The sequence below is a fragment of the Hemicordylus capensis genome, chromosome 7 (assembly GCF_027244095.1).
Source record: "Hemicordylus capensis ecotype Gifberg chromosome 7, rHemCap1.1.pri, whole genome shotgun sequence".
NCBI classification, from domain to species: domain Eukaryota; kingdom Metazoa; phylum Chordata; class Lepidosauria; order Squamata; family Cordylidae; genus Hemicordylus; species Hemicordylus capensis.
The window spans coordinates 25155834-25183778 of NC_069663.1; the positions used below are offsets into that span (position 1 = coordinate 25155834).

At 49.9% G+C, this 27945-nt stretch overlaps 1 protein-coding gene across 1 annotated transcript; it reads left to right on the forward strand.

Annotated features, from left to right (window-relative positions):
- The first annotated feature begins 22 nt into the window (after positions 1-22).
- CLPTM1 (CLPTM1 regulator of GABA type A receptor forward trafficking) lies at positions 23-27271 on the forward strand. The gene is made up of 14 exons (XM_053267913.1): positions 23-178; positions 6274-6392; positions 12591-12714; positions 13541-13699; positions 14853-14970; positions 16678-16763; positions 19021-19141; positions 20847-21091; positions 22141-22234; positions 24051-24241; positions 25009-25104; positions 25352-25487; positions 25666-25833; positions 26657-27271. Exons 1-14 carry the CDS (start codon positions 107-109, stop codon positions 26959-26961), a joined length of 2034 nt encoding a protein of 677 aa, XP_053123888.1. The 5' UTR covers positions 23-106; the 3' UTR covers positions 26962-27271.
- The last annotated feature ends 674 nt before the right edge of the window (positions 27272-27945 follow it).

The window sequence follows — 27945 nt, forward strand, 5'->3', positions numbered from 1 at the left end:
ATCACGTGCTCCTCCGGCGCGGAGGGAGGGGCTGAGGGAAGGAACCGGGGTGAGAGAGGACCTAGAGAAATCTCGCGAGAACCACGCAAGGCAACGGCGCAGCAAGATGGCGGCGCCGGAGACGGAGGTAGTGGTGGCCGCAGCGGCGGCGGCAGGTCCCGCGTCTGGCCCTGAACAGGTAGCGGCTGTGGCGCTCTCCCCTTCAACCCCCGCCGCGGGAGCCGCCCCCCAGCCGGCCCCCCCTCTCACAATGAGATGGGCTCCGTGTGTGTCAGTTCCCTCTTGCCCCTTTCACCCCCCCCACCCGGGGCCATTTCCCCTTCTGCCCCAGCCCCCCCGTCACCAGTCACGTGTTAGCCGCCCTTTGCCCCCATTGGCTTCCAGGGCAGTTGTCCATCATGTCCACCTCCGCGCCCCCCCCCCCGCTCCCCTCCCCAAGGGGGCTCCTTTTGTCGTCGGTTGCTCTGGCCTCTGTTGATTGCCTCTATTGATTACCTTTTGAATCTTTTCTCCAAGGAATACAGGGTGTCATTCATGGGGGCGGGCGGGGGGAGGATGGTTAATGGCAATTCTATTCATTCATTCATTCAGTTTATTCCCTTCCTAAAGTGGCTCAGGGCGGTTTGCATTAAAATACAAACACACACACAAAATAAAACAGTGACACTTAAAATTGAAACTAGGTATCATTAAAAGCCAAGCTGAAAAGATGGCTCTCCTGAGGGCCTCCAAGGAAGATAATCTTTTCATAGCCATGGGAAGTGTGTTCCACAATCCAGGGATGACAACTGAGAAGGGCCTGATCCCAGGTTGCTACCAGATTTGTTGCTGGCACCAAAGACTGACCCTGTCTGATGATCTTAATGAGTGGTGGGGATCTTGTAGAGAAAGGCTCTCCCTCAGGTACCCAAGCCTAAGCCATTCACGGCTTTAAAGGTAATAACCATTGTTCTCTCTAACAGGGATCCCTAGAAGTTGTTGACTACAACTTCCAAAATCCGCAAGCAAAATCCTCCCAGCAGGGGATGCTGGAAGTTGTAGTCAGCAACATCTGGGGATCCCTGTTAGGGGGGACACTGGTAATAACAAGCACTTTGTACTTTGCCCAGAAACATATCGGCAGCCAGTGCAACGTTTAAGAAAAGGCATGATATGGTTTATCCAGAATATCCCAGAGATCAATCTGGCTGCCGCATTATGAACTAGCTGAAGTCTCCAAACTACGTACAAAGGCAGCCCTAGATGGAGTGCATAGCAGTAGTCCAATCTGGAGGTTACCAGCTGGTGTACCACTGTTCTCAGGTCATTCGCCTCCAGGAACAGGCAGAGTTGTCGAATCAATTGCAGCTGGTAAAAAGCGATCCTGGCCTCAGCCTGAGGCACCATGGTGAGACCCAGGGCCAAGAGCACTCCCAAGATAGGACCTGTTCTTTTTGGAGGAGTGTAATCTCAGCCATAGCAGGAAGTCCTACCTCATCCTGCAGATTATGATCCCCAACAATGAGAACCTCCGTTTTGCTTGGATTCAGCTTCAGTTTATTATCCCTCATCCAGCCCATTACTGCCATGTAGGCAGGCATTTAAGGGGCTGATATTGATAAGAAGAAATAGATTTGGGTGTTGTCAGCATATTGATTACACCCAACACCAAATCCCCCCGATTACTTCACCTGGTGGTTTCATGTAGATGTTAAAAAGCATTGGTGACAGAATGGAGCCCTGAGCAGTGTTCCCTCTAACAGGAATTCCCAGATGTTGATGACTGCAACTCCCATAATCCTCAAGCAATGGCTATTGTAGCTGGGAATGCTGGGAGTTGTAGTCAACAGCATCTGAGAATCCCTGTTAGAAGGAACATTGGCCCTGAGGGACTCTATATAGTAGCTCCCATTTAGAAGAGCAACTGTCACCAAGCACCACCATCTGAAATCTATCCAAGGCATAGGAGTGGAACCACTGCAAAACAGTGCCTCCTATCCCCAACACTGTTCCCCCTAAGGTGTGCGCTCAATTAATTTTATATCCCGCTCATGTTGAATCAGGAAGGCCCCACTCTGAATGTATGTGCACACACACTGCCTTGATACTGCCGCCCAGAACAAAATTCATTCCTCACACAAATGAAAACAATTAGAACACTGATCCCCAAATCCCTCAGGCGACCTAGAAGGAAACCATAGTCAGTGGTATCGGAAGCCGCTAAGAGATCTAAAAGAACCAACAGTCACACTCCCTCTTTTAACTCCCTGGCAAAGGTCATCTGTCAGGCCGACCAAGGTTATCTCCACCCCATAGCCCACCCTAAAGCCAGTTTGAAATGGGTCTAGATCAGGGCAGCTCAACTTCAACCCTTCTGTAGATGTTGGCCTACAACTCCCATAATCCCTGGCTTTTGCCCACTGTGGTTTGAGCAGGCCTGGTCTAGATAATCAGTTTGCTCCAAGACCTCTGAGAGCTGGTCAGACACCACCCTGATAATATTATTATTTAGTACTGTCCAAGTATGTGGTGCTTCCCAAAGAATGAGACTAGGGTTCCTTGTCCCCACGGGGCTTACACTCTAGAGATATTGACACAAGGGAAGGGGAATGCAGGTGGAGGTGAAGAGGGGAAGCTTGTGCTGTTGTTTCCATTACAAGTACTTCAGCTTGGGTACAGTACGGTAGTGCCATGTTGCAAAATGATTTTCCCGTTTTAGCCTTGCAACAAGAACAACCACACCCTGTGAGGTAGATTAGGTTGAGAGTCATAAGAAGAGCTTCCTTGTAACACAGGAGACCAACCTATCCCTGGCATGAGCTCAGGTAACCTGAGTTAAATGGAGAACTGACAAGCTGTTACATTCCTAATCAAGCCTTCAGTCTATCTAGCCCAGGATTGTCATCTCTGTGTGGTGGTGGGATTTCCCCCCAGCCCTACTCGCTGAGATCCTTGTGAAGCACAGATGCTAGGGATTGAACTTTCTGCACGCAAAGGACGCGCTCAACCCGCTCTCCTACAGTTGCTCCCTGGATAACTGTTTTGCCACACATCTGCACCTGTCGTATAATAAAATCCCTCTTTGCTACTTTACAACCCAGCTCAGTCCACGGTAGTTTGGTCTCCTATGCTGATTGTCTAGGAGGATTTTGGTCACAGCAGAATGGCCAAATGGGTCACCTGTATGGTGGTCTCTGTCTCTTTCCTCTCAGATCAGGGTCTTTGCTAGTTCCCGCTTCCTACTCTCCTCTTGCCCTGTTGTACTCTTCTTTCTAGTTCACTCACTCCTTGGTGCTTCCCTTTCCTTATGCCAGGCTTGCATCAAGAGTTGTGGTCCAACAATATCTGGGGACCCAAGGCTGAGAACTCCTGCCTTAGCATTCCAGCAACTCGCCCATGGAATTAACTCTGCACTTCTTGGCATCCTCTATCTAGATTAGGGGTCTAGACATTTGTTCCCCATTGCCTCCTTTAGAGGTTCTATTCTTGGCAAACTGCTTCTCTTTTTTGCTCTCTTTCTGTGGAATTACCTTTGGCTTCCCTACCCAGGGAATGATTCTCCTTCCTTCTTTTCTATCCACCCACACACATTCTTCCCTTCTGGGCATCTGCCCATTTTGCCTTCCCTTTTTTCCAATCTCTCTCTTTTTCTCCCTTGTGTGCCTTTCAACATTGATGATGTCAGATGAATAAGTCCTGAACCTCTCTCTTTGGCATACCTGCCACCTCCTCTTGCGTGTATCACCACATCTCAGTCTTTCTTCTCTGAAAGGAGAGCCCCATCCCACAGACAAGCTCCTGGCTGCCAGGAGGAAAAATGTCTGCCTAAAGATCATGTCTCCGTCCCCCTCTCCCAAATCGGTTCTGAGAATGTTACACTTGTCCTACCCCAGAATGTTTTTCATTCCTCAAGAAAAATGTTATTCCTTCCTTGGCTAACTATTCAAAGTGAAAGAGCTTAGCTTTTGCTGAGGCATTGCCAACTTATGTTGGGAGTCACAAATGGACCATGAGAAAGGGAGTGAGAAGCTCCTGTTGACCCAAAGTCACTCTTCCTCCCACAAGGAGGCTGCCTGCCGCTGCTCTGCATGATTCGTTGCCTTTACTTACTTTTCTGCTTTGTCTTGTTCTGCATTAGTTATGGCTGGATTCTTCAGTCACTCCTGATAGATATGCATCAGAATTGCCTGATCTCAGAGGAGGCTGCCTCCTTCATCTACGCTTGCATTTCTGCATGGGGCTTGCCTCCCTCCGCAGAGGAGGGATGCACAGAACAGTGACCCTTGCAGACACAAGGCTGGGTAATTCCTACTCCTTTGCCCTCAACCAGCCAACTATTTTGGGTGTGTCTCCAATTACAATTCAGAAAAGATGCAAAAAAACTATCTGAACGTTGAGAAATAGTATTCTGAGTGCTGCTGGTCTTTGCTTCTGTGAGAGATGGAAATTACCCTTCCACACCTGTTTCCACTGCCCTCTTGCTAAGAAACCACCCACGCATTTCCCCATCTTATCCTTTTGATCACCTCTCATCTGTATCTAAAACAAGGTTCCAATAGTAGATTGTTCTCACTTCGGGATTCCCCAGGGACACTTATCAGCTGGAACCTGCTTGGCATTTTCCTTTTATTCCCCACCCCACCCCATGAGGAAATCCAGTACCCTTAGTTTTTAGACTTTAAAAAATATAGATTTGAAAGGTAACACATTGTTTAGACTCCTTGAATTATTCCCAAGGATTTTGAAACCAGATGGTGAAATTCACATTTTACTTCTCTGGCATTCTCTCTCTCACACACAAAAATTTGGGTGCTTTAGAAATAACAGTATGGAAACTAGACTTGAATGTTGATGTTCAGGGAGAGTATATATTCTTTTGATTGATTAAGAGCCATCAAATAGGTGTTGACTCTTAGCAACCACATAGATAGATGCTCTCCCGGATGATCTGACTTCAGCTTGGCCTTTAAGGTCTCTCAGTGGTGCATTCATATTCTTAGGAGTTGCTTATTCAAATACCAGCTTAATGTTATGACTCCAAGTGCCTTTGGAGCTTGACTGGGAACATGAATCGGGTTGCTTGTTTGTGAAATGGGATTAATAGCAGAGAGCTACTTGGCATCATTATGGAGAACAAAAATGAACAACCCAGTTTAGTTTAATGTATGCCTTTCCTCTAATCAGATCAGTTGTACATGTAAAAAGTAACATTAATCAAATTCTGCTTAAGGTCTCCAAGTGCTTTCCTTATTACTCCAGTAATCCAGACATCAGCCCAAGTGATAGCTATTCTGTCCTTAGATTTCCAAAATGCTTTTGATGCAGACCCTCACTAAATGCTCCTGAATAAACTTAGTAGTCCTGGAATACGAGAACAGGTCCTTTTTATAGACTGATAATCGGTTAAAGCATGGGAAGCTAGGGTAGGAGTAAACTGATCATTCTCATAATGGAGGTTAGTAAGCAAAGGTCCGTTATTGGGGTTGGTGCTGGTTGCTTATGAATGGTCTGGAGCCAGGTGGCTGTGTTTTCCGATGAAGCCAAGTTATTCAAGGAGGTGAAATCCAAAGCAAGCTAAAAAGAGCTCCAAAAGGATATTTCCAAAGCATATGAATGGGAATGAAATAGCAAATGGGATGTAGTGTAAGTAAGTGGAAATGACGACACAGTGGAAAGGTTGAAGTGTTTCTGGCTTCTTAGTTCAGAAACAAAACTGGGAACATGATATAGGTGAATGGCAGGGTTCTCAAACCTGGGTCCCCAGATGGTGTTGGACTACAACTCCCGTGATCTCCTACTCTTGTGGTGGTGGATGATGTGAGTTGTAGTCCATCTGGGGACCCACATTTGAGAACCTCTGGTTTATGAAATTATGACTGGTGTTCAGAAAACTCATGCCATGTCCATGTGCTTCCTGGCTTGATCCTGTAGAGCTCTTCTCAGTACGGTTATTGTCCCGATGGGGAACAGATGGGGAACAGAAGCTGAGGGACAGTGACTTCTGAGTTATTGGCTGCAGTGAGATTTGGAAAGGGGACTGCTTGAACCCTAACTGCTGCACTTCTCTGGCTCTCCAGTGTCACACAACAAGTTGCATATTTATTAAAAGCGCTTCCTAAATGGCTTCTCTAAGAATGAGAATTCATTCATGCTCCCCCTGAATATGGGTAAGAGGGATCTCTTGATGCCACAGTGCCCAAAAGTGGCCATGGAGTTGAAGTCTTTTAGTGTGTCTGTGTAACCCATGGCTCCTCCTGCTCTCCGTCTCCCTGTTCTTCTTCCCTGCCTTTAAAGCAAGTGACTAGCAATGGAACTGCATCAGGAGGCGAAGGGGTTGCCGACACCCAGCAGCAAAACCAGCCCCAGCAACAAGCTCCAAACGCCTGGCAGGTCATCAAAGGAGTGTTGTTCAGGTGAGATCTTGATGGCTCCAGATCTGCTGGTGTGTGTGTGTGTGTGTGTGTGTGTGTGTGTGTGTGTATCAAACATGTGTTGGGTGTTTCTCCACTTTCACATAGGTCATGTTTTAATACCTTCTTGAAAGCAGTAACGCAGGGCTTGATGAATTTTCTTTGGACCTAAGAGCCAGCCCAACAACTTAGGAGCCAAACAATGGACACTTGATGAAATTACCAAACTTAGTGATGGATGTTTTGGAGCAGGAAGGTATCCCCTTTGCAAGTTACATCCTTAGAACAGAAACAGCTTCCTGGGACAAACACAGATTTTTATTAAACCACTCTACCTCTGAATAGCCTAGTCTAGGTGCCACCATTAAATTTTTAGGCACCATGGCTCCCTGGTGCCTGGGATTTGTGAAACCCTGCAGTAGTGTAGATTGTATCACACACATCCAGAAATAGTAATATTTAGCACTTATGTAGGCCTTCAGTATTTCAAATATTTCTCATATATGGTCTCAATCATTATTGCAACTACCTTCTCCCATACTGCAGGGGGTTGGGGGTGCTGAGTTTGCTGTTGCAGCCACCAGATTAAAGCCTTGTTCTGCCAAACAGCAGATGAGCTGATCTGGACTGTCCCACTTCAGGTAGAGACCGACATGGTTGAATGCTTGTGCATACAAGAGAAGTCTGCATACAGAGAACCAACACGCCAGGAAGAAGGCTAGCTAGACTCCCCCCCCCAGCTCCTGGTTTGTTTGTTTGTTTGTTTGTTTGTGCAAGGAGTTCTTTATATGGAGGACATTCAGCCATGGATTTCCTTACCTCCAGTTTGATGTGATATAGTCAAGAAACAGGTTTATCACCTCAGCAGCTCCTGCTGCTGAGAACTGAAGCCTAGGCTTATGTCCTTGGGAGCTTGGTGGTATGTGTTTCCCGCCAGCCATATAGAACGAAGTCATTCCAGTGTACATGGGGCCAGCATTGTGACAAAGTACATCTAGTAAAGTATTAAGCTGACTGGCAACTTAAGAGGAGCCTCCCCCCTTAGAGCAAGCAGAGTTTTTTGTTACGCACCTCTTCACAGCATCTTGGCAGTGTCTTCCAGAGTAGAAGCATCCGAGGGGCTTTTAATAGTTATGTTAGAGCCAACATAACTTAAATGTTGCTTGGAAACTTGATCATTTGGTTTGTGGACAGCTGGTGGCGGTGTTATGGAGATGAACGGTGGTTCTTTGGCTTCTGCATTTTTGCATTAATCAGAAAGAAGGGTGGTGCCACCAAAGTCCGAGGGAAAGGAGTCTGCAAAGTACACAGAAAATGTATTGATCTCACAGAGTCACCAGAAGTCTCCCAGCAGTTTCCTTCAGGTTTCCCAGCCCTTCTTCAGGGGAATATTTACTGCCAAATGTAGCTACAGGAAAAAGGAATTCAAAGTGGCCCCACCACCTTAGATGTACTGTAAAAGGCCAGCCTCTTTTGAATTCTCTCTTCATATAGTTACGTTGGCAAAACATATTCCCTGAATAAATGGCACTTTGGATGGCTTTCTCTGTGCTGTTTATATTCTCCTTCTGGATTGCACAGAGCGTCAGTCAGCTTTTGGATAAACATGGCGTGTTGTGGATTGGGGCAGAGTGGACCAGAGGCTCCTGACTCTTGGCGCGGGCTCCAGTGGTGAGGGCCAGTATCAATACCTCCGCCCCACATACCGCTGTGAGAGATAAAGACTCCCTTCTCTTTCTTCCTGAGTTGATGAGGCTGATATTTTCTCTTCCTCACAAGGGCATTATCTTTGCCTGGTGCTGAATGAATAGTAGGGTCAGTGTCAGGCCAACTTCCCTCAGAAGGGCTTTCCGCGTGGGGCGGGGGTATTGTTGGCTTGGGGTGCCCTTTACAAAAATATCCCCCCTCTGGTCGCCAGCCAGCAAACTTGGATGGCAGAGGAATTCAAAGGAGGGGATGGCCATGCTTCTGAGGAGTGATCTGAGGGCACGTGATAGAGCCACCTTGTTGAAGCCGAGCAGGTCCAGGTGGGAGATGCATAGGAACCCCATCGATGCCGCTTCGAGTTCCCTGATGAAAGAGGGGTGAGCAAAATGCTCTGGGGACCTTTGCTAAGTAGGGTCCACCCTGGTTGCATATGAATGGGAGACCACATGCATGAGCACTGTAAGATATTCCTCTGAGGGGATGGAGTCACTCTGGGAAGAGCATCCAAGTTCCCCCCCTGGCAGCAAGAGAGGGCTGAGACACACTCCTGCCTGCAGCTTTGGAAAAGCTGCTGTCTGTCTATATAGACAATACTGAGCTAGGTGGACCAAGGGTCTGACTCGGTCTGTGGCAGCTTCCCGTGTCCCTGTGATGTATGCATGCTGAAAGGCACAAGCAAGAGTTCCAGCTATTATGGGTTCCAGCAGCCCTTGAGAGGAGTGGCTGCAGGGAACAAGCAGTGGTCCCTGGGACTGAGGTGTAGGCCAATGGGTTGGAGAGACCGACCCTCCAGTTTAATGGAGCGATGCCAGCTCAGATGTAGGCACTATTGCTTTCTAGCCACTTGCCCAGCAAAACTGGCTCACTTGGGTGGCAGAAGCCACAGTCAAAATCAACCCCTTCTGTCCCGCGTGGATCTTAGGAGAGCAAGGTGACTTGGGGCAGCAGGGAAAGAGGCCAGAATCGCTGCCTCCGGTTGCTGCCATCATGGCAGCTCTGCCTGGGGGTGCTGTATTGACTCTCGGAGCTGTGTCAGCATAACATCTTGGCACTTGTGCAGCACCTGCTGAGTGTTGGACTCTGAAGCCATGAGAATAGCTAAAGCAGTCCAGTGTATTAATGTAAATCAGGTTGGAGCAGGGTCAGTTCTGAAGCGTTCTTCCCTCGGAAATGTGCAAATGGTGCAGTTGAGCACTTCCAAAATTGAGTGCACACGCAGTAACCATTGTCGGTATGTGGCAGGGCCCCCCATCATTGCTCAAATGGATCTGAAGCATCAGTTCGATGTTCATCTCTCTCCCTCTCTACCCATCCATCCTCCATTTTGCTGAGAATCTTCCAAATGGCTGAAGCTCATGTCAGACAGGGAGACTTAAGTGGGAAATTGTGGAATAAATTATCCCATTCCTTCAGGCCAACCACCCATTCAGAAGCAATGCAAGCAGAATTAGCAGCCAAGGAAAGCCTGTTTGGATATTGGCCCACTGGTGTCTGCTTACATATCCCCTCCTGTAAGGTGCTCTATCCCCTCCTTCAAGCTGCTCAAGGTGGCATGTGCTTTCCTCCCACATTTTATCCTCACAACAGCAATGTGAGTTAGGTTAGGCTGAGAGTAAGTAAGGGCAGCTCAGCTTTGGCTGTCCTGCAGATGTTGGTCTATGACTCCCATAATCCTTGGCTGTTGGCCACTGTGGCTGGGGATTATGGGAGTTGTAGTCCAAAAGCAGCTGGGGGGGCCTAAGTTGAGCAGGCCTGGAGTAGGTGAACCGGGCCAAGGTCACCAAGGAAACTTCACGGCTAAGTGAGGATGAGCCAGAAACTCCCGGCTCTAGAGTCCAGCACATGGATCCAGGGTTCTCAAACTTGGGTCCCGTCCCCCCCGCATTAGTTTTGGACTACAGCTCGCACCTTTCCCAACCACAATGGCCTTTAATTAAAACTTAATTTAATTTTAAATTTAAGGAATTTTAAATAACGCTGCAATCTTAAGCATGTTTGCTTGAAAATTAACTTCGTCGAAATCAACAGGGCTTCAAAGAAAATGCTCTTGGGATGGAAGTGTTAATGGGACTTCTACTGTTGTTTCTCTGCAGAAATCTAACATGCAAGACAAATATCTTAAAAAGTTCCTCCTCCCTGGAAATGCACTCTGCCTTTCCTGTTTTCCCCACCCCAGTATACTCACCACAGGTGAGTCGGGATTTGCAAGCCTGAATTAAAGGTTGCTTGGCCAATGGACTGGCTTTAAAACTGACTTATTTTATGGGTGCATTTACATGTTGCAGCACCACCTCCATAAAGGTGGTTTGGGAGTGTGTGTGTGTGTGTCCCTGAAAGGAGGCAACACTTATATGGGCATCAGACTAAAAGGTAACCAGTCATTCTCTAGAGAAAAGGGAGGCATCTGGATTTCTCGTTAGATTGATGAGGGAGCAGGCTGTGCTCGCCAGCCTCTCTTCGGTTTATGAGTCAAACTGGTGATTCATGGAGCAGCGGAAGCCGATGGCTCCGTGGCCGCCTCTTCCCAGTCAGCTGATTATCTCCAGCCATAACTTTGAACACACTGGCCTGTTAATGCCGGCAGAGACGTGCGTCACTGCTTCTACAATGCCAGCCGAGCTGGTATTCCGTTCCGGGAGCTGTGCGCGCTCTCCCCATTCCTGGTTGTCTGTGAGTAAACAGCAGGATGGGAATATGATGAATATTTATATGCCGCTTTTCAACAAAAGTTCCCAAAGTGGTTTACATAGACATCTAAACAAACAAATTTATATATTTGACATTTGAGGGGGGAAAGATAGGCATCACTGGAGGGCTGCTGTGCTGGGGATGGATAAGGCCAGTTGCTCTCCCCCTGCTAAATAAAGAGACTCCTCACTTTAAAAGGTTCCTCTTTCTCAGAAGAGTGGCGGGGAGTGCTCATGTGTGAGGCTCCTGCTGGGTAGGACGACTTTTCCTCTGTCCTACAGCGCCATCCTACCCAGCAGGAGCCTCCCACACAAGAACTCTTGGACCTTGCTTGCTTGCAGCTGATCCAACATAGTGAGCGCGTGCACAGCTCCCAAAATGAGAGAGGACGCTTGTCCTACCCAGTTAATGATCGTCAGAACAAGCCTAGTGTCTTTCAAAATGGCGCCAGGTTGCATCTTGTGCTGGGATGCAGCACCGCCGGCGTCCCATGGAGGAAAGTGCTACAAGCACACACACCCAGTTTGGCATTTCTCCTTTGCAAAGGCACCTCGCCAGGCAGTGGGTACGAAAAGGATGCACTCTCCTCGCCTGTCTGTATCGGGAATGGGGATAAGCCGCATCTTGCCGCACGATCAAAGACAGCACCTCCAACCTTGGTTTAACGCAATTCTCAGGCGAGGAGATATGAGGAGTGAGCACAACTCCCACTCAGGCTTCTCCTCCCCTGTCCTTGGCCAGGTGAACTGCCCTACAAGCTTCCAGCCTGGCCTACATCGCACGGTGGTTGTGCCGATAAGCTGAGGAGACGCAAGTTGTTGTCATGACGTGTGTCGTGCCATCCTTCCCAGACTCCCTACCAAAGGAGTTTCATGACAGAGCCGGTTTGGAGCCCTCTTGGAAATGGCGCGTTCTCCGTCTTAACCACTTGCTCTCTGGTGTGGGTGCGGGAGAGCAGTACCTGCTGCCTGTCTGTCTTTGACCTCTCGTCGAGACCCAGCCATGCTTTTCATCTGGGACCTGCCTATGTGAACTGTAGACAATAACCGCGAAGATAGCCATCAGGCGGGGCAACATTGCCCCCGATGCACCACGTTCAGTTCTGCTGATGGTATCTCTCCCCCTGCCTGCCCAAAGGATATTACAAAAGGGGAGCTCGCCCCGGGTGGATAGGGCGAGAGACCGAGAAGCCTGATATGGAAGGGTGCTGAAAAGGCTGTTCTGCGGGCAGGGAGCGTAAATTGGCATTGGAGGAGGGGGAGAAAGGCAGGGGGATCTGAGGCTCTCATCTGTGCCATTCTCATGCAGTGAACGGATGTAACAAGAGAGCCTGTTCGTGGAAAGGACAAAAAGGCAGCAAAGCTGTGATCCGGTCACAGCATGCACCAAGCCAGAGTAACTGCGCAGGCTTTTGTTTTATTTTGCATTTCTCTAGTGCCCTTAGCCCATGACCCCAGAGCTTTCTAATTTTTTTAAGCATGCACGGCTTGAGCACCCGGGTGCCACACCCTATCCGTCGGCAAGGTCAAAAATGTGTCTGGGGGTGGTGGGAGTTCAGCAGACTGTGGGGACCCAAGCTTGAGCACCCCGCTGTAAAGTAAATAAATGGTAGACCTTGCATTAGTGTGTCGTTAGCAAATAATGGTACAGCTTGCAGACGGCGGCGCTGAGAGGGACTTGCCAGCCAAGGTCCAAGTAGATTTGTGAAGGCTGTTTGGAATTTCCCTCGACAGGGACTGCCTCTAGCAGGAAGGGCTGGCTTGTTTCTTTTGCACTAATTCTCTCCCTTCTCTCTCCCTCACCCAGGATCTTTATTATCTGGGCCATCAGCAGTTGGTTCCGTCGTGGGCCGGCACCACAGGACCCAACCACTGCTGGCGGGCCACCCCGCGTGCCCAGCCGCAACCTCTTTCCTAAAGACACTTTAATGGTGAGTTGATGAGCGCCGGGGTCAGGTGCCCCCCGCCCCCAGCTTGCCAGAGTGCAGAACTCAAAGCTGCGGCCATCCCGGGAAAGGCTTATCACCAAGGGGTGGGTGGGTGAGTGAGTGAGTGAGAGAGTGTGTGTAAATCTCTAGGCCAAGCAAAACAATTCTGCAAACTGGGTAGATGTGCAGAACTGCTCTTATTTTGCATGCTGTATTCTGCAACTCTTACTATTTTGTTTGGCTTGGGGGGGGTTTGCTGTTTATGGGAGGGGCTAGAAGCTCTGCCAGGTTCTGGAGCTCCACCCAGGAAGCCTGCAGGCCCGTGACCCATGCATTTTCAAACATATCTTCACCACCATAAGGACTAGAAACCGTGTGTGTGCGTGTACACACCAGAAAGCCCGAGAATAAGCTGCTGTTCTAGGGCAGCCTAACAGTATACTGGATACAAGATTCTCTGTGTGTTTGGAGTTTTTGTGTGTGTGCTCCTGAGCAGTGTTCCTTGTAACAGAGATTCCCAGGTGTTAACTACAACTCCCATCATTCCCAGTTGCAATGGACTTTGGCTGGGGATCATGGGAGTTGTAGTCAGCAGCATCGGGGAATCCCTGTTACAGGGTACCCTGTTCCTGAGGAATTTCAGTTAACACACATCCCTGGTTATCAAGTAGAGGGGCAATTTCAGAGAGAGGTCACCAAGCACATGGGTCTGTCGGTTCTAGTTCAGTTTAATTTCCTCCTTGGCCGTAGGTGACAACGGAAACTCAGGAAATAAAGCCACAGCAAGCCGCCTGCCTTGGCTAAAAGTCTTCCTCTCTCCTTTCTGCAGGATCTTCATGTCTATATCTCAGAGCATGAGCACTTTACAGATTTCAACGCCACCTCGGCGCTGTATTGGGAGCAGCGGGATCTGGTCTACGGGGACTGGAGCAGCGGCGAGAACGCCGATGGGTGCTATGAGCACTACGCAGAGCTAGATATTCCTGAGGTGTGTGGGTGACTCAGTTTATGGGCTGCTACTTCCAAGCCAGGGTCCCCACCTGTGGATTTCGCTCTTCTCCCAAGCTGCGCACAGTGAGCCCTTGGTGCTCTAAGTGTATTTGACCTCCAGCCACTAGGAGGCAGACCGCTACAGGAGAAAGCCTGCCCTGGGCTGAACGCGCCTTAGCTTCAGCGGTTTCTTTTCCTCCTCCACCAGTGATCATAGAGCTGAGAGAGAAACTAGGGGAACCCTGAATAGCTAAGTTTTTGGAAGCCTCCATGTTCTCTCAGTGCAAACAGGGGTGTTGCTTTACCCCAGTGATGGCCACCCTGAGGCTCTTCAGCTGTTGTTGGACTACAACTCCCATCATCCTCAGCTGCATTTGCTGTTGTAGTCAGAGAACAGCTGGAGAACCTCCACTTGTCCACCTGTGCTCTCCCCTTACGTTTATGTAGTGTGCGTCCTATGTGCCTGGCACTGGCAACTTGAATGAACAACCCCGCTCAGTTGAAACCCAGAGGTGCCCATCAGGACTGTACTGAGACTGGGCCTCTTTGACAAGAGGAGAGAGCAGGTCTAGTCTGGCCTGCTGGCACCATTCTCTCTTTTATCTTAGACTATTAGGAGCGTAGGTGAGACTTTGAGGGGTAAGACAACACAGGGGAGATTCTGGGGAAGGCTGGACTACATTTCATCACCTTACCATGGCTGCTGAGTTGGGGGCGAGCCCTCCCAGGCCGAGGAGGGGATTGCTTCCTCCGCACCTCACATCGCTGCATGCCATTTCTGTTGGAGACACAAGCCAATTGCTCAGTGCCAGGAACTGCTTCTCCCCCATGCAAACCCTCCCAAGAACTCCCTTCTTGGGGGGGGGGCTGTCCTTCAGATTTGCCCTGCCATTCTATGTGAGTGGGGAAGGCACCTCTATTTCAGAAGGCCTCTTAGGATATTGTTCTCCTTAGGATAATCACGATTTTGCTGCCATTTTGCCGTGGCTTGGGTGCGCGTGTGCTAAGATTTAGTTGCGATTTCTTTATATTTCACTGAATTGGAATGCTTTTTATTACTTTTATAAGCTGCCTTGAAGACTTTTTTTAGGAAGGCGGAGTAGAAATAATGAACCACCTGACTGTATGTGTTTGGGGACGTGTCATTTCAGAGTGTTCAGCACAACGGTTCCCTTTATATCCACGTGTACTTCACGAAGAGCGGGTTCCATCCTGATCCGAAACAGAAGAATCTGTACAGGCGACTTGCCACAGTCCACACATCACGAAGTAAGCTCCCCGTTTCTCCCCCCCCCCCTTTTTAGAAGCTGCTTCTCTCTCTTGCTGGAAGGCTGCAGTAGTACCAGTCAGTATTCCTGGGGCAAGAGTTCTGAACTCCGCAATGCCCCCCTCTCTGGCCCGGTCATCCCAGGGCATCTGGTTCCTAGCCTCCTTGCCCCTCCCACTGTGCCCCACCCCCAGCAAGTCTTGTCTGTCTTCCTTTTTCTCTCCAGCTCCTCACCCTTGCCAGAATTATTGGGTTTAATTGTAGGGGATTGAGCAGCACAGAGAGGCGGTTGGTGACTTGTACGTCTACGTGCTGCTCCATACTTTAGGTAGCAGTTGTGTTTCTGGTAGTGAACCTGGCGGGGTCTGAAAGGGAGCCCCGTGCCTGCAGAGGTGACGGGGGGAGGGTGTGATGTGAGAGAAACCTGCCGCCCATTGCAGCTCCCCAGCAGGTATTGACAGCGGGGTGCCTCTCTCTTCCCCCGCCCTGCCCCTCTCTCCAAGGCCCTGGTACCATTTGGGGCCTGCGGGGATGTGTGTGTGCTCAGACAGGAGCCCATCCTCCCCATCTCCATGTGTTTTTGTTCAGCACGCTCCGCGGCTTGACCCCTCCGTGGCAAACGGGGAGGGTAGCAAGCTTGTCTGGCGCTCCGCGGCAGAGCTGGGAAGGAGACGGCAGCTTGCTCGGTTTTCGTCAGCTCTTCGAGTTCACGTCTCTGGAAAAAGTTGCCGGGTGGGGCTTGCAGAAATGCCACGGGCTTCTGGCAACGTGGCGTGTGTGGTTAACTTTCAGGAAGGGGTTATTTGCCCATAAGCAAGAGTGCCTGCCTGTGTGCTGAATGAATGGAGAAGAGGACGGCCACCTGCTCCTCCCAGTTCTTACTGAAAGTTGCCCAATCCTGTCATAACTCGAGTGCTAACTGCAGTCAGCTCTGTGTGTGCTCAAACATCCGGATTTCGGCACCCTTCACTGTGCTCAGAATAAATGATGCAAGCAGAGCACATGTTCATGGGTTGACGTAATTTGCAGATTTTGTAGGGTTGGCGTTTTTTGACAAGGATTAGGAGAGGGGCAGAGGAAACTGAAGCTAGGTTGGCTTGCAGGGAAGAGACTGGGACAGGGGGGAGAAGAGCATGGCTTGATGTCCTGGGTGCCACACAACAGATGGCTTGATCATGGCTGCTGGCCCCCAGCAGAAGAGTCATCTTGGGGTGGGCGGGGGGACCTGTACACCCATGAAACCTGAAATGAGTATAATGTAGCAAGTTTGGGCGTTTCGTTTCACCCCTTTGTTGTTTACTTGGCCATCACACTTTCAAATATACTCTACCTGCATTTCAGCAGTGAGTTCCACAGCAGGGGGCAATCACAGAGAAGGCCCTGACCCATGCGCTTGACAAACGGGCCTCAGCTGGTGTGGGCACACAGAGCAGAGCCCTCCCAGCTGATCTAGTCAGGTGGGTAGATTCATCTGAGAGCAGGAGGTCCTTAAGGTGATTGGGGCCCAAGCCATTGAGGGCTTTAGAGGTAATAACAGCACCTTGAATTGTACCCAGTAACAGATTGGCCGCTTCATGGACCTGTAGATGCTCATGATTCCAAGATTCCTATGCATCGGACAATACTATTATCTGGCTATATGCTTTTACATTGGCTTATCTATCTTTCAACCCACCCACCCCTTCAACTCTCTCTTTCTCTCTTTGCAGTGATAAATAAGTACAAGCGAAGACGATTCCAGAAAACCAAGAATCTGCTAACAGGGGAGACGGAAGCAGATCCCGAAATGATAAAAGTAATGATTGTGTCTTGTAACAAACTCCTCGGGTCCACTTCCCTCTCTTCCCCCCCCGCCCGCTTCCTTGCATAGCCACCAGGGTCAGAGTTTTGCCCTTCTCGCTGGGAATGGTCCTAGAGGCTTTGGGCAAGGGCAGCCTTCTCCATCCCCACAATTCAGCCTCTCCCCATCATGGGACTGGCAGTCCAGGGCTCTAGCAAGCTTGAGGCTCTGATAAATTGACATTGGCGGGCAGCCGCTGTGCTTAATGTAGCAAGGCAGTTTCCATCTCTCCTTTCGGTTCCTCACCTCCTAGAATGTGCTGAAACCTTTCACCCGCCATCTCATCTGAAGTGGGGGGGTGTGGGGGGAAATTCCAGGAGCCGTTTTCTTTTATTTATAGAGCTGGGAAGATAAAACCGGGCGGGGCTGAGAGGAGACAGGAGGGGCAAAGCCCTGTTTTAAGCCCCTTCAGGAAAAGTTGGCATGCTTTAAATAAAAAGCTTGGCCTGGGAGATCAGCTCTTTGTTAGTTGACAGTTTTGTGGCTTTGTGGGAGAGGAGCTTTTTAAGGGTGAGGCGAGGGGCCCCGGTTCAGGCAGGTTGATCGGAGCTTCTCTGCCTTTCGTTTTGGCTCCCAACTGGGGAGAAAAAGACGCACTGACCATAGCAATCCTTTCCACATTGAAACAGGCCTTACGGTTATTCAGTCCATGCCAGGGAGGTGGGCCTTGCTCGTGGGGTGGCCGGCTGGTGTTGGAGTCAGGGTGCTGGGCTAGATCAGGGCTGCAGGACTTCAGCCCTACAGCTGTTGGACTGCAACTCCCATCATCCCCAGTCGCAGTGGCCAGTAGTTGGGGATGGCAGGAGCTGTAGTCCAACAGCAGCTGGAAGGCCAAAGCTGTGCAGCCTTGGGCTAAACGGACCTTTGGCCTGATCCTGCCTGTTCGGGGTGGGGGGAGCCCTTCAAGCCACCCAGTTAAAAAGTGAAATGAAGAGAGAAGTCTCTTCAAGGAGTCGCCCTTTACAATAATTTGCACTTTAAAATGCTAGGTGTTCTGTTAAAGTGGCCACCACTGCCCTCTACACCTGCCTAGTTTCATATCACTGAGCCTTGGGCCTCCTCCAGCGTCAGCTGTGTCACTGGAAGCTGCCACCTTCTGCGTCAGACCGTAGGTCCATCTAGCTTAGTATGGTCTGCACCAGGCCTGCTCAACTTAGGCTCCCCTGCTGTTTTTGAACTACAACTCCCATAAACCCCAGCCACAGTAGCCAGGGATTATGGGAGTTGTAGGCCAGCATCTGCAGGCGGGCCGAAGTTGAGCAGCCCTGGTCTACACCGGCTGGCAGCAGCTTCTCCAAGGTTGCAGGCAGGAATCTCTCTCGGCCCTATCTTGGAGATGCTGCCAGGGTGGGAACTTGGAGCCTAGATGCTCTTCCCAGAATGGCCCCATCCCCTGATGGGGAGTATTTTACAATGTTCATATGTCTCCCATTCAGATGCAATCAGGGCGGACCCTGCTTAGCAAAGGGGACCATTTATGCTGGCTTCCACATGACTCCTCCCTTTTCTGTCGCTCAAAAAGACCACGATGAGCGCACAGCCTTGTGTGATGCTCACCAGTGGTGGCTGTCCAGTGCGCTGGCTTCTGCTGCAAGCCTTTGGCTTCTGGTTGGGCTATAATTAGAAAGCATCCTTTTCTCCCTTTCTCTCCCCCCCCCCCATCCTTGGCTGAATATATTCAGAGCCGTGTCAGCAAGTAGAATACTAGGAACTCAAGGTCATCTGATGCAATTGATTGGCTGGAGATTCAGAACTGGGGGGAGAAGGACTTCTTCACACAACACGTGATGAATGTATGGAATTTGCTGCTGTGCCTTGTGGTGATGGCTGCTAGCTTGGATATTTATTTTAAATGGCAGCAGCAGTGGGGACTGATCCAGACTGGGACTGTGCCATGGCGGGAGAGGACTTCTAACCCTTTGCCCCACTGTGGTCCTGAACTGGATCAAGTTCTCTTCCCCCACCCCCTGGTCTGCACTCTAGGGCCAAACTATGCATTTAACACATTGGATCCATAGATCTTGCAAGTGCTGCATGCTCCATTTGGGGCCGAGCAGCAGATGAGTGTTCCCGAAAAAGTTCCTTTTGCCTTAACCCGTAGAGACCTCGCTCTCCTTGGGGGTTAGAGGGTTGCTGGAGCAGCCTTAGGGGAAGCTTCTCCTCCTCCTCACCCCGCTCCAATGTGGATTCAGGGTTTGTGCTTTGGTTGCAGAGAGCTGAAGATTACGGCCCGGTGGAGGTGATCTCGCACTGGCACCCAAACCTCACCATCAACATTGTGGATGACCACACGTCCTGGGTAAAGGGCAGCGTTCCTCCACCTCTGGACCAATGTAAGGACAACAGAGATTTAACTCCCGATGTGCTGCTTGTGGAACGAGATACAGTCTTAGAATCGGTGTGTCGGATCAGGATGGGAGAGACCTGGATTCAGACCACAACTCAGTCACATAGCTCAGTGGGTGACCTCGGGCCACATGCTCTCTCTCGGCTGAACCTGCCTTGCAGGATTGTTGTGCGGATCAGATTAGTGGGAGGGAGCCTTGCACACCAGCCTGAGCTCCTTAGAGGAAGGGTGAGATAAAGATGTACGAGAAAATATTGTATTTTAAAAATGTGATACTTCACCCTTCCACGTCAGACAAAGTGCTCAGGGCAGCATGCATCACAGGGTTAAAAACAAATGTTTTAAAAACCAGCAATTATTTTTAACCACCAAATAAACCTCAGTAGGCCAGGTGTTCTCAAAGTTGGGTCCCCAGATGTTGCTGGACTACAACTCCCATCAGCCCCAGCCCCAGTGGTCATTGGGATGGGGGGTGATGGGAGTTGCAGTCTGGCAACATCTGGGGACCCCCTGTTGAGAGCCTCTGTGGTAGGCCATAGGAGAAGATGCATTCCAGCCGAGTAAATGGGACAGGAGAACGGCTTTCTCTTGTATCACTCCCCAGCTCTTGACCAGCCGGTTTTTATATCGCCTCTTTGGTCTAAAGAGTGGGCAAGTACAGAGGAAATGGAGGAGCCATGACTGAGCCACTCCCAATCTCTTAACGGGGGCTATTGTTATCCGTGGCTGCCATTTCTCAACCATGTTCCTTTCCAAAAGTATTCCAGGAGATCTACCACGTTGAAGACCCAAAGCTCATTCAGAACCAAGCTCAAGTTTCTTTTTAAGCCTCCTAAGTTAGCATGGCGGCCTCAGCCCAGACAGCCAGCAGCAGTTCATTCAGGGGTCCCAGCCTTGGGCTCCGAGAGACTGCCGGGCTCCCGCTCCCATCTTTCCCAGCCCCAGTGGCCTCTGGCCGTTGTGGCTGAGGAGGGTGGGAGTTGCAGTGGGAGGACGGCCTTCTTGGGGCCCCTGAGCTGCAACCGTCTACGACTCTGTCCCTCCCTCCAGCCCAAATGTGGAGATCCTTTCAGAAGCGAAACCTCGACTGCCAAACCCTGCAGCTTGTACTGTGCATTTCAGCATTCAGTTTTCGAGGGGCACCTTTCGTCATCCGAATCTGTGTCCCAAGCAAACACATTCCAGTTACTTGCTTTCCGTTTGTGTGTGGGGAGAGGGAACCCCGCAGGCGGGTGAGGCAAACCGAAACAGACACCCCTCTCGCCCGCCTGTTTCATTGGCACGATCCCGAATGCTGCACGGGGGATTCTCGGCCCCCCCTTCTGGTTTGCTGCACCGTGGCACCACCCTGGTCATAGGAACAGAGGAAGTGGCCTTCGACAGTCAGACCCTCCCGTCTAGCTCAGGATGGGCTACTCTGACTGGCAGCAGCTTCTCCCAGGCTTCAGGCAGCAGGAGTCTTTCCCAGCCCTACTTGGAGGTGCTGCCGCCAGGGCTTGAGGACAGAGATTCTGCTGCTGCAGTATGGCCCCACCACCAAAGGCAGCATACGTGGGTCTCTCCCATCCAGGCACGGACCACGCCAGGCTCTGCTTAGCTTCCGCAAGGGGGCTGTCTGATGTGCCCTTAGACCAGGCTCTGGGCCGCTGGTCCTTGCCCCGTGTGCATCTCTCGGCCTCTCTTTGTCGCAGATGTGAAATTCGATGCGGTGAGTGGCGACTACTACCCCATCCTGTACTTCAACGACTACTGGAACTTGCAGAAGGACTACTACCCCATCAACGAGACCGTGGAGCACTTGCCGTTCCGCCTTTCCTACTGCCCGCTCTCACTGTGGCGGTGGCAGCTTTACGCTGCCCAGAGCACCAAGTCCCCGTGGAACTTCCTGGGGGAGGACTTGTACGAGCAGTCGGACGAGGAGCAGGACTCCGTGAAGGTGAGCGCGGCGGCATCGGGGCCCTCGGCGCCTGTCGGGTTCCGTTGCTCTTCTCTCAACCCGAGAGCTGGGAGTCACCCCATGAAACTGATTGCCAGGAAATTCAGGGCTTATTCGCACTGCATAGTTAATCTCTGGAATTCCCTGCCACAGGATGGTGGTGAAGGCCACCAGCTTGGATGGCTCTAAAAGGGGCTTAGACAGACTCGTGGAGGACAAGTCTATCCATGGCTGCTAGTCTGGATGGCTGTGGGCGATTTCCAGGCTCAGAGGCAGGATGCTTCTGAGCAGGAACACCGGAAGCTGCCATATACTGAGTCAGATCGTTGGTCCATCTAGCTCAGTATTGTCTTCACAGACTGGCAGCGGCTTCTCCAAGGTTGCAGACAGGAGCCTCTCTCAGCCCTATCTTGGAGATGCCGCCAGGGAGGGAACTTGGAACCTTCTGCATGCAAGCAGGCAAATGCTCTTCCCAGAGAAGCCCCATCCCCTAAGGGGAATATCTTACAGCGCTCCCATTCAGATGCAACCAGGGCAGACCCTGCTTAGCAAAGAGGGCAATTCATGCTTGCTACCACAAGACCAGCTCTGCTCCTGCTCCAATACCAGTTGCAAGGGAGCAACAGCAGGAGAGAGGGCTTTGCTTCATCTGCTGCTTGTGGGCTTTCCACAGGCATCTGGTAGAGAAACAGTTTGGTGGATTAGATGGGTCTTGGGCCTGGTGTAGCAATGCTGTTTTTATGACTGAAGTAATGGTTAGACAGGAATAACTCCTAGAACTGTATTGGAGAAGAGGGCAAGGTTTTAAATACCCTCGCTTTCTCCTGCTATCAAGAGAGCCTACACATTTTGAGGCTTTAGTTGTCACTGCCAGTGCGTTGGAAACCATGAGAGCTAGAAACTTTTAAAAGCCGGTTGGGATTTTGGAAATTCTCACAAGACCTAAAATCGGTTCTCCGTGCTTCTGGCACCCTTTTGGTCTTGTGGATTTCTAGACCATCCTGCCAATGCCTGACTTCTAAGGTGCCTCTCTCTTTTTTCCCCCCCAGGTTGCTCTGTTGGAAACGAATCCATACCTGCTGGCTTTGACCATTGTTGTTTCCATTGTGCACAGCATTTTTGAATTCCTCGCTTTCAAAAATGGTAAGTTCCGCAGTGTGGCTGATTCCCTCCCTGTTGCCCATCCCATTTAGTTTAGCTGCATGTGTCCCACACCTTGGAAGCCAAGCCAAGCACTCGTGAAGCTGCCTCTGTAGCTTCTCTGCTGCCTCATGGCTTCAAAACCAAACCGCCCTGGCCAATTGAGAAGAATATATCAGAGGAGCCGTACTGGACTAGGCAAAAGCTAATTGAGTTCAGCATCTCCACAGGGGCCAAGACAGATGTGTCAGGGAAGCCCAGAGGCAGAGCAAAGAGAGCTCGCTTTCCTGCCATGTGTCCGGATGAGGGTGGGGCTGGAGCTCAGAGGCAAAGCATCTGCTTTGCATGCAGAAAGTCCCAGGTTCAATCCCCGACATCTCCCGGTAGGACTGGGAAAGACTCCTGCCTGAAACCTTAGATTGCTGGTGGCAGTCAGTGTAGACCAGTGTAGATTCTCAACGTTGGGTCCCCAGATGTTATTGGACTCTCAACTCCCATAATTCCCAACCAAGGGCTGCTGGGGATTATGGGAGTTGAAGTCCAATAACATCTGGGAACCCAACGTTGAGAATCCCTGGTGTAGACAGTAGTGAGACAGATGGACCAACTGTGTTCATACACCAGTTGCCAGGGGGACACAGGAAGGAATCCTGCCTTGTATTGACCCCAGTATGGGCCAAAGTATAAATCAATCTTTATTATGGTCACAGACCAGCATAAAGTACATTTTAAAACCTAAGAAGCAATAGATTTTACATTCTAAAACACACTATTATCATAAGATGATTTAAAATATACAATAGGAAATATAAAAGACACTAAAATACATTACTAGCATAAAATGATATAAAATATAGGCATGAGACTGCACTAAAAATCTAGCTATGGCTGTAATAAGAGACATAGTAGACTCTGGGCTACATTTTACTACTAGCTGAAAATGATTTAACTACGGCTGCAATAAAAAGCATAGAAACAAACCATGCAGCAGTACCCTTTCTTACTTATAAAGTAAGATTATTTTTTTTAAGGATTTAGAACAGGGTGGATAAAAATCAATGATTTTTTTTTTAATTTTAAAAAATTGGATTTTTAAATAAAATGCTTTTGAGGGGAAAATCCATCTAAAGATAGTTTTCTGTTTAAGATACATTATGGTCCAAAGGTTTACTTTTTAATTATGCAACATGAGGCTGTATATATGCAATGTTTAAAATTTTTGGTAAATGAATTCCATTAATCCATTCACAACTTCATGCTCTTCCAGAGGTTTCTGTAAGATTATTTTGGGCAATTTTTCTATCTAGAAGAGGACCAAAAATGAGACCTTCATCTGGTTGTAAATATTAGGATTATGCCAGCAAGAATGAGTCTTCATGTAAAAAAACCTATGATTTAAATCTCGTCTTACTGACTAGTGATTTAAATTGATTTGATTTAAATCAAATCCGCCCTGATTTTAAATATATAAAATCATGACAGTCATTGCTTAAAATAGTAAAAGCTAATACACGTTAAAAGGATATCATATAATATAAGAACATAAAAGGTACACAGAAATAGAACTAAAGTCCAATACAGTCAGGAATAAACCAGTAAAGTAGTAGCCAGGAAGTTGCGGGTCTCTAGTTGCTGGGCTGCCACACTAAGGCAGTAGCCGTGGCTGTTCTCTAGTTCATAGAGGTGGGCTCTGGACACAGACCATCAGTGGCAGTGGTGCATCCAGGCTTACTCCAGTGGGAAACCACTGGTGGAGGTGCATCCTGGGGCACGGAAAGAGGTGGGATTCTGTTCCTTCCATCTGTCACCTTCCTTCTAGATATCCAGTTCTGGAATAGCAGGCAGTCTCTCGAGGGGCTGTCTGTCCGTTCAGTGTTCTTTGGGGTATTCCAGTCACTCGTGGTCCTTCTCTACATCCTGGACAACGAAACCAACTTTGTGGTGCAAGTCAGCGTCTTCATTGGCCTCCTCATTGATCTCTGGAAGATCACAAAAGTGATGGACGTCAGGGTAAGGACTGGGGCGATGGAGCTCTGAGGTGGTCCATGTCCCCTTCTCTCATCTTGGCATCACCTTGCCCTTCGCGGAAATTGGCGTAGTCCTGCTAGATACCCAGAGCTTGACCAGCAAAAGTGTCAATTGTGCTATTCGCCCAGCCCACTAGTCTGTGGTCAAACTGAAATTCTCGCACTCTCTGTGCAGTTTTTGCCTCTTTCACCTTGCTCTTGTGATTTGGGCTTCAGATTTGGGGGCCGGGGGGAGAGATAATTGGCAGCAGTGAAGGAATAGAGGGGGGGGCAGAAGCTTGGGTTACATATTCAAGCTTCTTTCTTCCTGCATAAGGCCTAGAAACATTTGTGTTAAGAATTTCAGCTTGAGTGTGTTTCGTTGTAACAACCTAATAATTGATTCCTTCGGAATACTGCAGCAAACCTGTCCCATCTGAGTTTTTAGCTATTCGGGGAAAGTCATGAATTTGGCTGCTAGAAGATGGGGGTGTAATTCAGGCCTAAAAAATTTAAGCCTTCCATCCCATGGCACCACAGAATAAGGCACCTCCATTGTGCTGGTTCTGCTGGCTCTGGAAATGATTTCCCTACCCATCAGTGGTGCTTGGACGGATGTGTTTTCTTCTGTCCTGGCATCTCCTTCCTCCTTACATGTGGCTTGGAATCAACTGGATGGCTTCACAAAACCACCCCCTCCCTTCAATGTCTTCTGTGTTTCCTCTCCTCCTCCTCCTCCTCCTCCTCCTCCTCCCCCCTGATACTAAACAGCTGGATCGGGAGAACAAGATTGCCGGGATCCTTCCACGCATAACCTTCAAAGACAAGTCAACCTACATTGAATCGTCTACCAAAGTCTATGATGACGTAAGTGCCGCGGCTGCTCAGGGCAGGGGATCCGTTCCAGATGTCGTGGCTGGGGGTGGACATTTCTCTTCCGTGGCCTGGGACTTTTAGGAGCTGGTATCCACACCAGAGCCCTCTGTTTGAGAGGAGCTGGGGAAGTGGTGACTCTGTGTACACAGGCCTCCGTGTACGCGAGGGACCCTCTGGCTAGTCGGGTGGCCTTGCGTGTGCTGCCTCTTCTGTGCCCATTGCCCGCTTGCCTCCACAGATGGCTTTCCGGTATCTCTCCTGGATCCTCTTCCCGCTGCTCGGCTGCTACGCTGTGTACAGCCTCCTCTACATGGAGCACAAAGGCTGGTACTCTTGGGTCCTCAGCATGCTCTACGGATTCCTCTTGACCTTCGGTGAGTAGCAGCAGCAACCTCTGCCACGTCTTGAGGGCGAGCTTGCAGTAGGCGGACTTGGGACTTGCTGCGGGGTTTCTGGCAGGACACAGTGCCCATGAGCGGCAGCTCTGGCTGATGTCTACCTGCCTTCTCGATTTATTCTGTCTCCCTCCCCGCCCCATTCCTTGTTTTGCAGGCTTCATCACCATGACACCTCAGCTGTTCATCAACTACAAGCTGAAGTCGGTCGCCCACCTGCCCTGGAGGATGCTCACCTACAAAGCCCTCAACACCTTCATCGACGACCTCTTTGCCTTTGTCATCAAAATGCCCATGATGTACAGGATAGGCTGCCTGCGAGATGGTAATTCCTCTTTCCTGCTCCCTGGCCTTGGAGCAAGTGGTTTTCTGGCAGCTCTGTGTGTGTGTTTGTAAATTGCAGTGCGGAAGCAGGGGACCCTTGACCCAAAGGACTGCCCCCCGCTTCCTTGGGTGGGGGGTGATCTCTTTTAATAACTGTTCGACCTGGATTGGCTCCCTATGCAGATTCACAGTTCAAATATCTACGCAAGTGTGATCATAACTAGGTCTGTGTTGCTGAGGAAGAGCAGTTGCTTCTGCTTTCTGGCTACTGCCTGTGGCAGTTCCCATCGATCAGTCCTTTATTATGGTCAGCGACCAGCAGAAAATTGATACAGGTTAAGTCCAACATCATCCGTGTTCTTCCCACTAGAACGGGTCCCCAACCTCAGGTCCGCGGATGATGTTGGAAGACAATTCCCATCCTCCCCCAGAATGGAAGCTCCACTGTAGGCAGGGCTAGAGAGAGGAGGCCCAGGCGGGTCGAGCACCGCCTCCTAGTTGCTGGAACCTAGTTGCTGTGCTGAGGCAGGGGTCCTCAGCCGCGAGTCCCCAGCCGTTGGTCTCCAGCGTCCATCACCCCCAGCGGTGATTGCGAAGGGCTGCAAGGCAGGGCTTCCAAAGGCCCGTCTGCCCACCCGAGGCTGGGATGCCGAGAGGGAGGGGACCAGAAGAGCAGGGCTGGGGGCTGGCTGGCAGCACAGCCTGTGCTCTGTCCCACTGCTGAGAATCAATCCTTCTGCCTACGAACCCCAAGGTCTTCCTTTCTGACTTTCCGGGTCTTCCAGCCCCCATCATCACCTCTCGCCTTTCCTCCCCCTCCCCAGATGTGGTCTTCTTCATTTACCTCTACCAGAGGTGGATCTACCGGGTGGACCTGACCCGCGTCAACGAGTTTGGGATCAGCGGCGAGGCCCCAGCGTCCCAGGCGCCTCAGGGTGTCGCTCAGCAGGACGGTCCCCCGGCAGTACCAGCCAGCACTGCCCTTGCGGCAATAACGGCCGCGCCAGCCCCTGGAGCCCCCACGGCAGCAACGGAGAATGTCGCCGACGGCTCTGCCCCTGTCCTCTCAGCAGACGATGCCCCCGAAGCACCACCATTGAAAACGGCAGAGGAGAAGAAGAAAGATTAACCTGCTCTAACTTTATTTTTTTTAAAAAAAAAACCCTAACTTGACACTCCCGCTGTTGGATAATGGACAGAAGGCAAATGGGTGGGGGGAAAGTGGCTTTAGTCCTGCTGGGCCCAAGGCGTTTTTTATTTTCTATTCCAGTCAACTTGGGGCAGGAAGGGGGCGGGGGCGTCCTCAGGGCAGGAGGAGGGAGCGTGAGCGCGCTTGAAATGCTGGCAAAGTTCAATGTTGTATCTGCGGGAGAGAAACCTCACCCCACCCCCACCCACCTCTCCCGTAACTCTGTGTTTAAAGCAAAACTCAAACCAGTGATCATTGTGACCTCCATTCCATTGTGCGGGTATTTAGGGCATTGTTATTAAGGAGTTTTTCTCCCAGTTGTGTCTCCGTTTCATAAAGAGAGCTGATTATCAGAACAAAAAACAATATCGGGGCGGGGAAAGGAACCATTTCTCATCATTACATCCTAATACGGACTTTGGATTTAATAAATTCATAATGGTGTTTAAGTTTAAAACAAACACACACACACAAAACCCCTCTGCTCCTTCTTCCTCCGGTTCTATTGGGTGTCAGATTTTAGGATGATGTACAGCCACATAACCGTTTTCCCACGTAGGGATACATGAAGAAGTACAGTGTGTGTTGCTGAGCCCAGAAGTCAGCTTGTATTTAAACACAAAACCCAGGTGCCTAGTCCTTAGGGAGCTAAGGATCGGTGTTAATTATTTCACCCAGTTAAAACACTTAAATGGATTTAACTTTTTTTAAAGTAACTTCTTAATCAGGAGTGTCTTTTATAGAAGGGTTTTAATTGGTTCAAAATCCCAGCCTCATTACCTATGCAATCGGCAAAGTGCTTCCTTTAGTCACTCCTGATTCTCCTTCCGATCAACTTCATTGGTTTTCCTTTTATGAGAAAATTTGCCACTCACATTACTCATAATTTTGTAGCCCTCCATGACTCCCTTAACTGACTTTTAT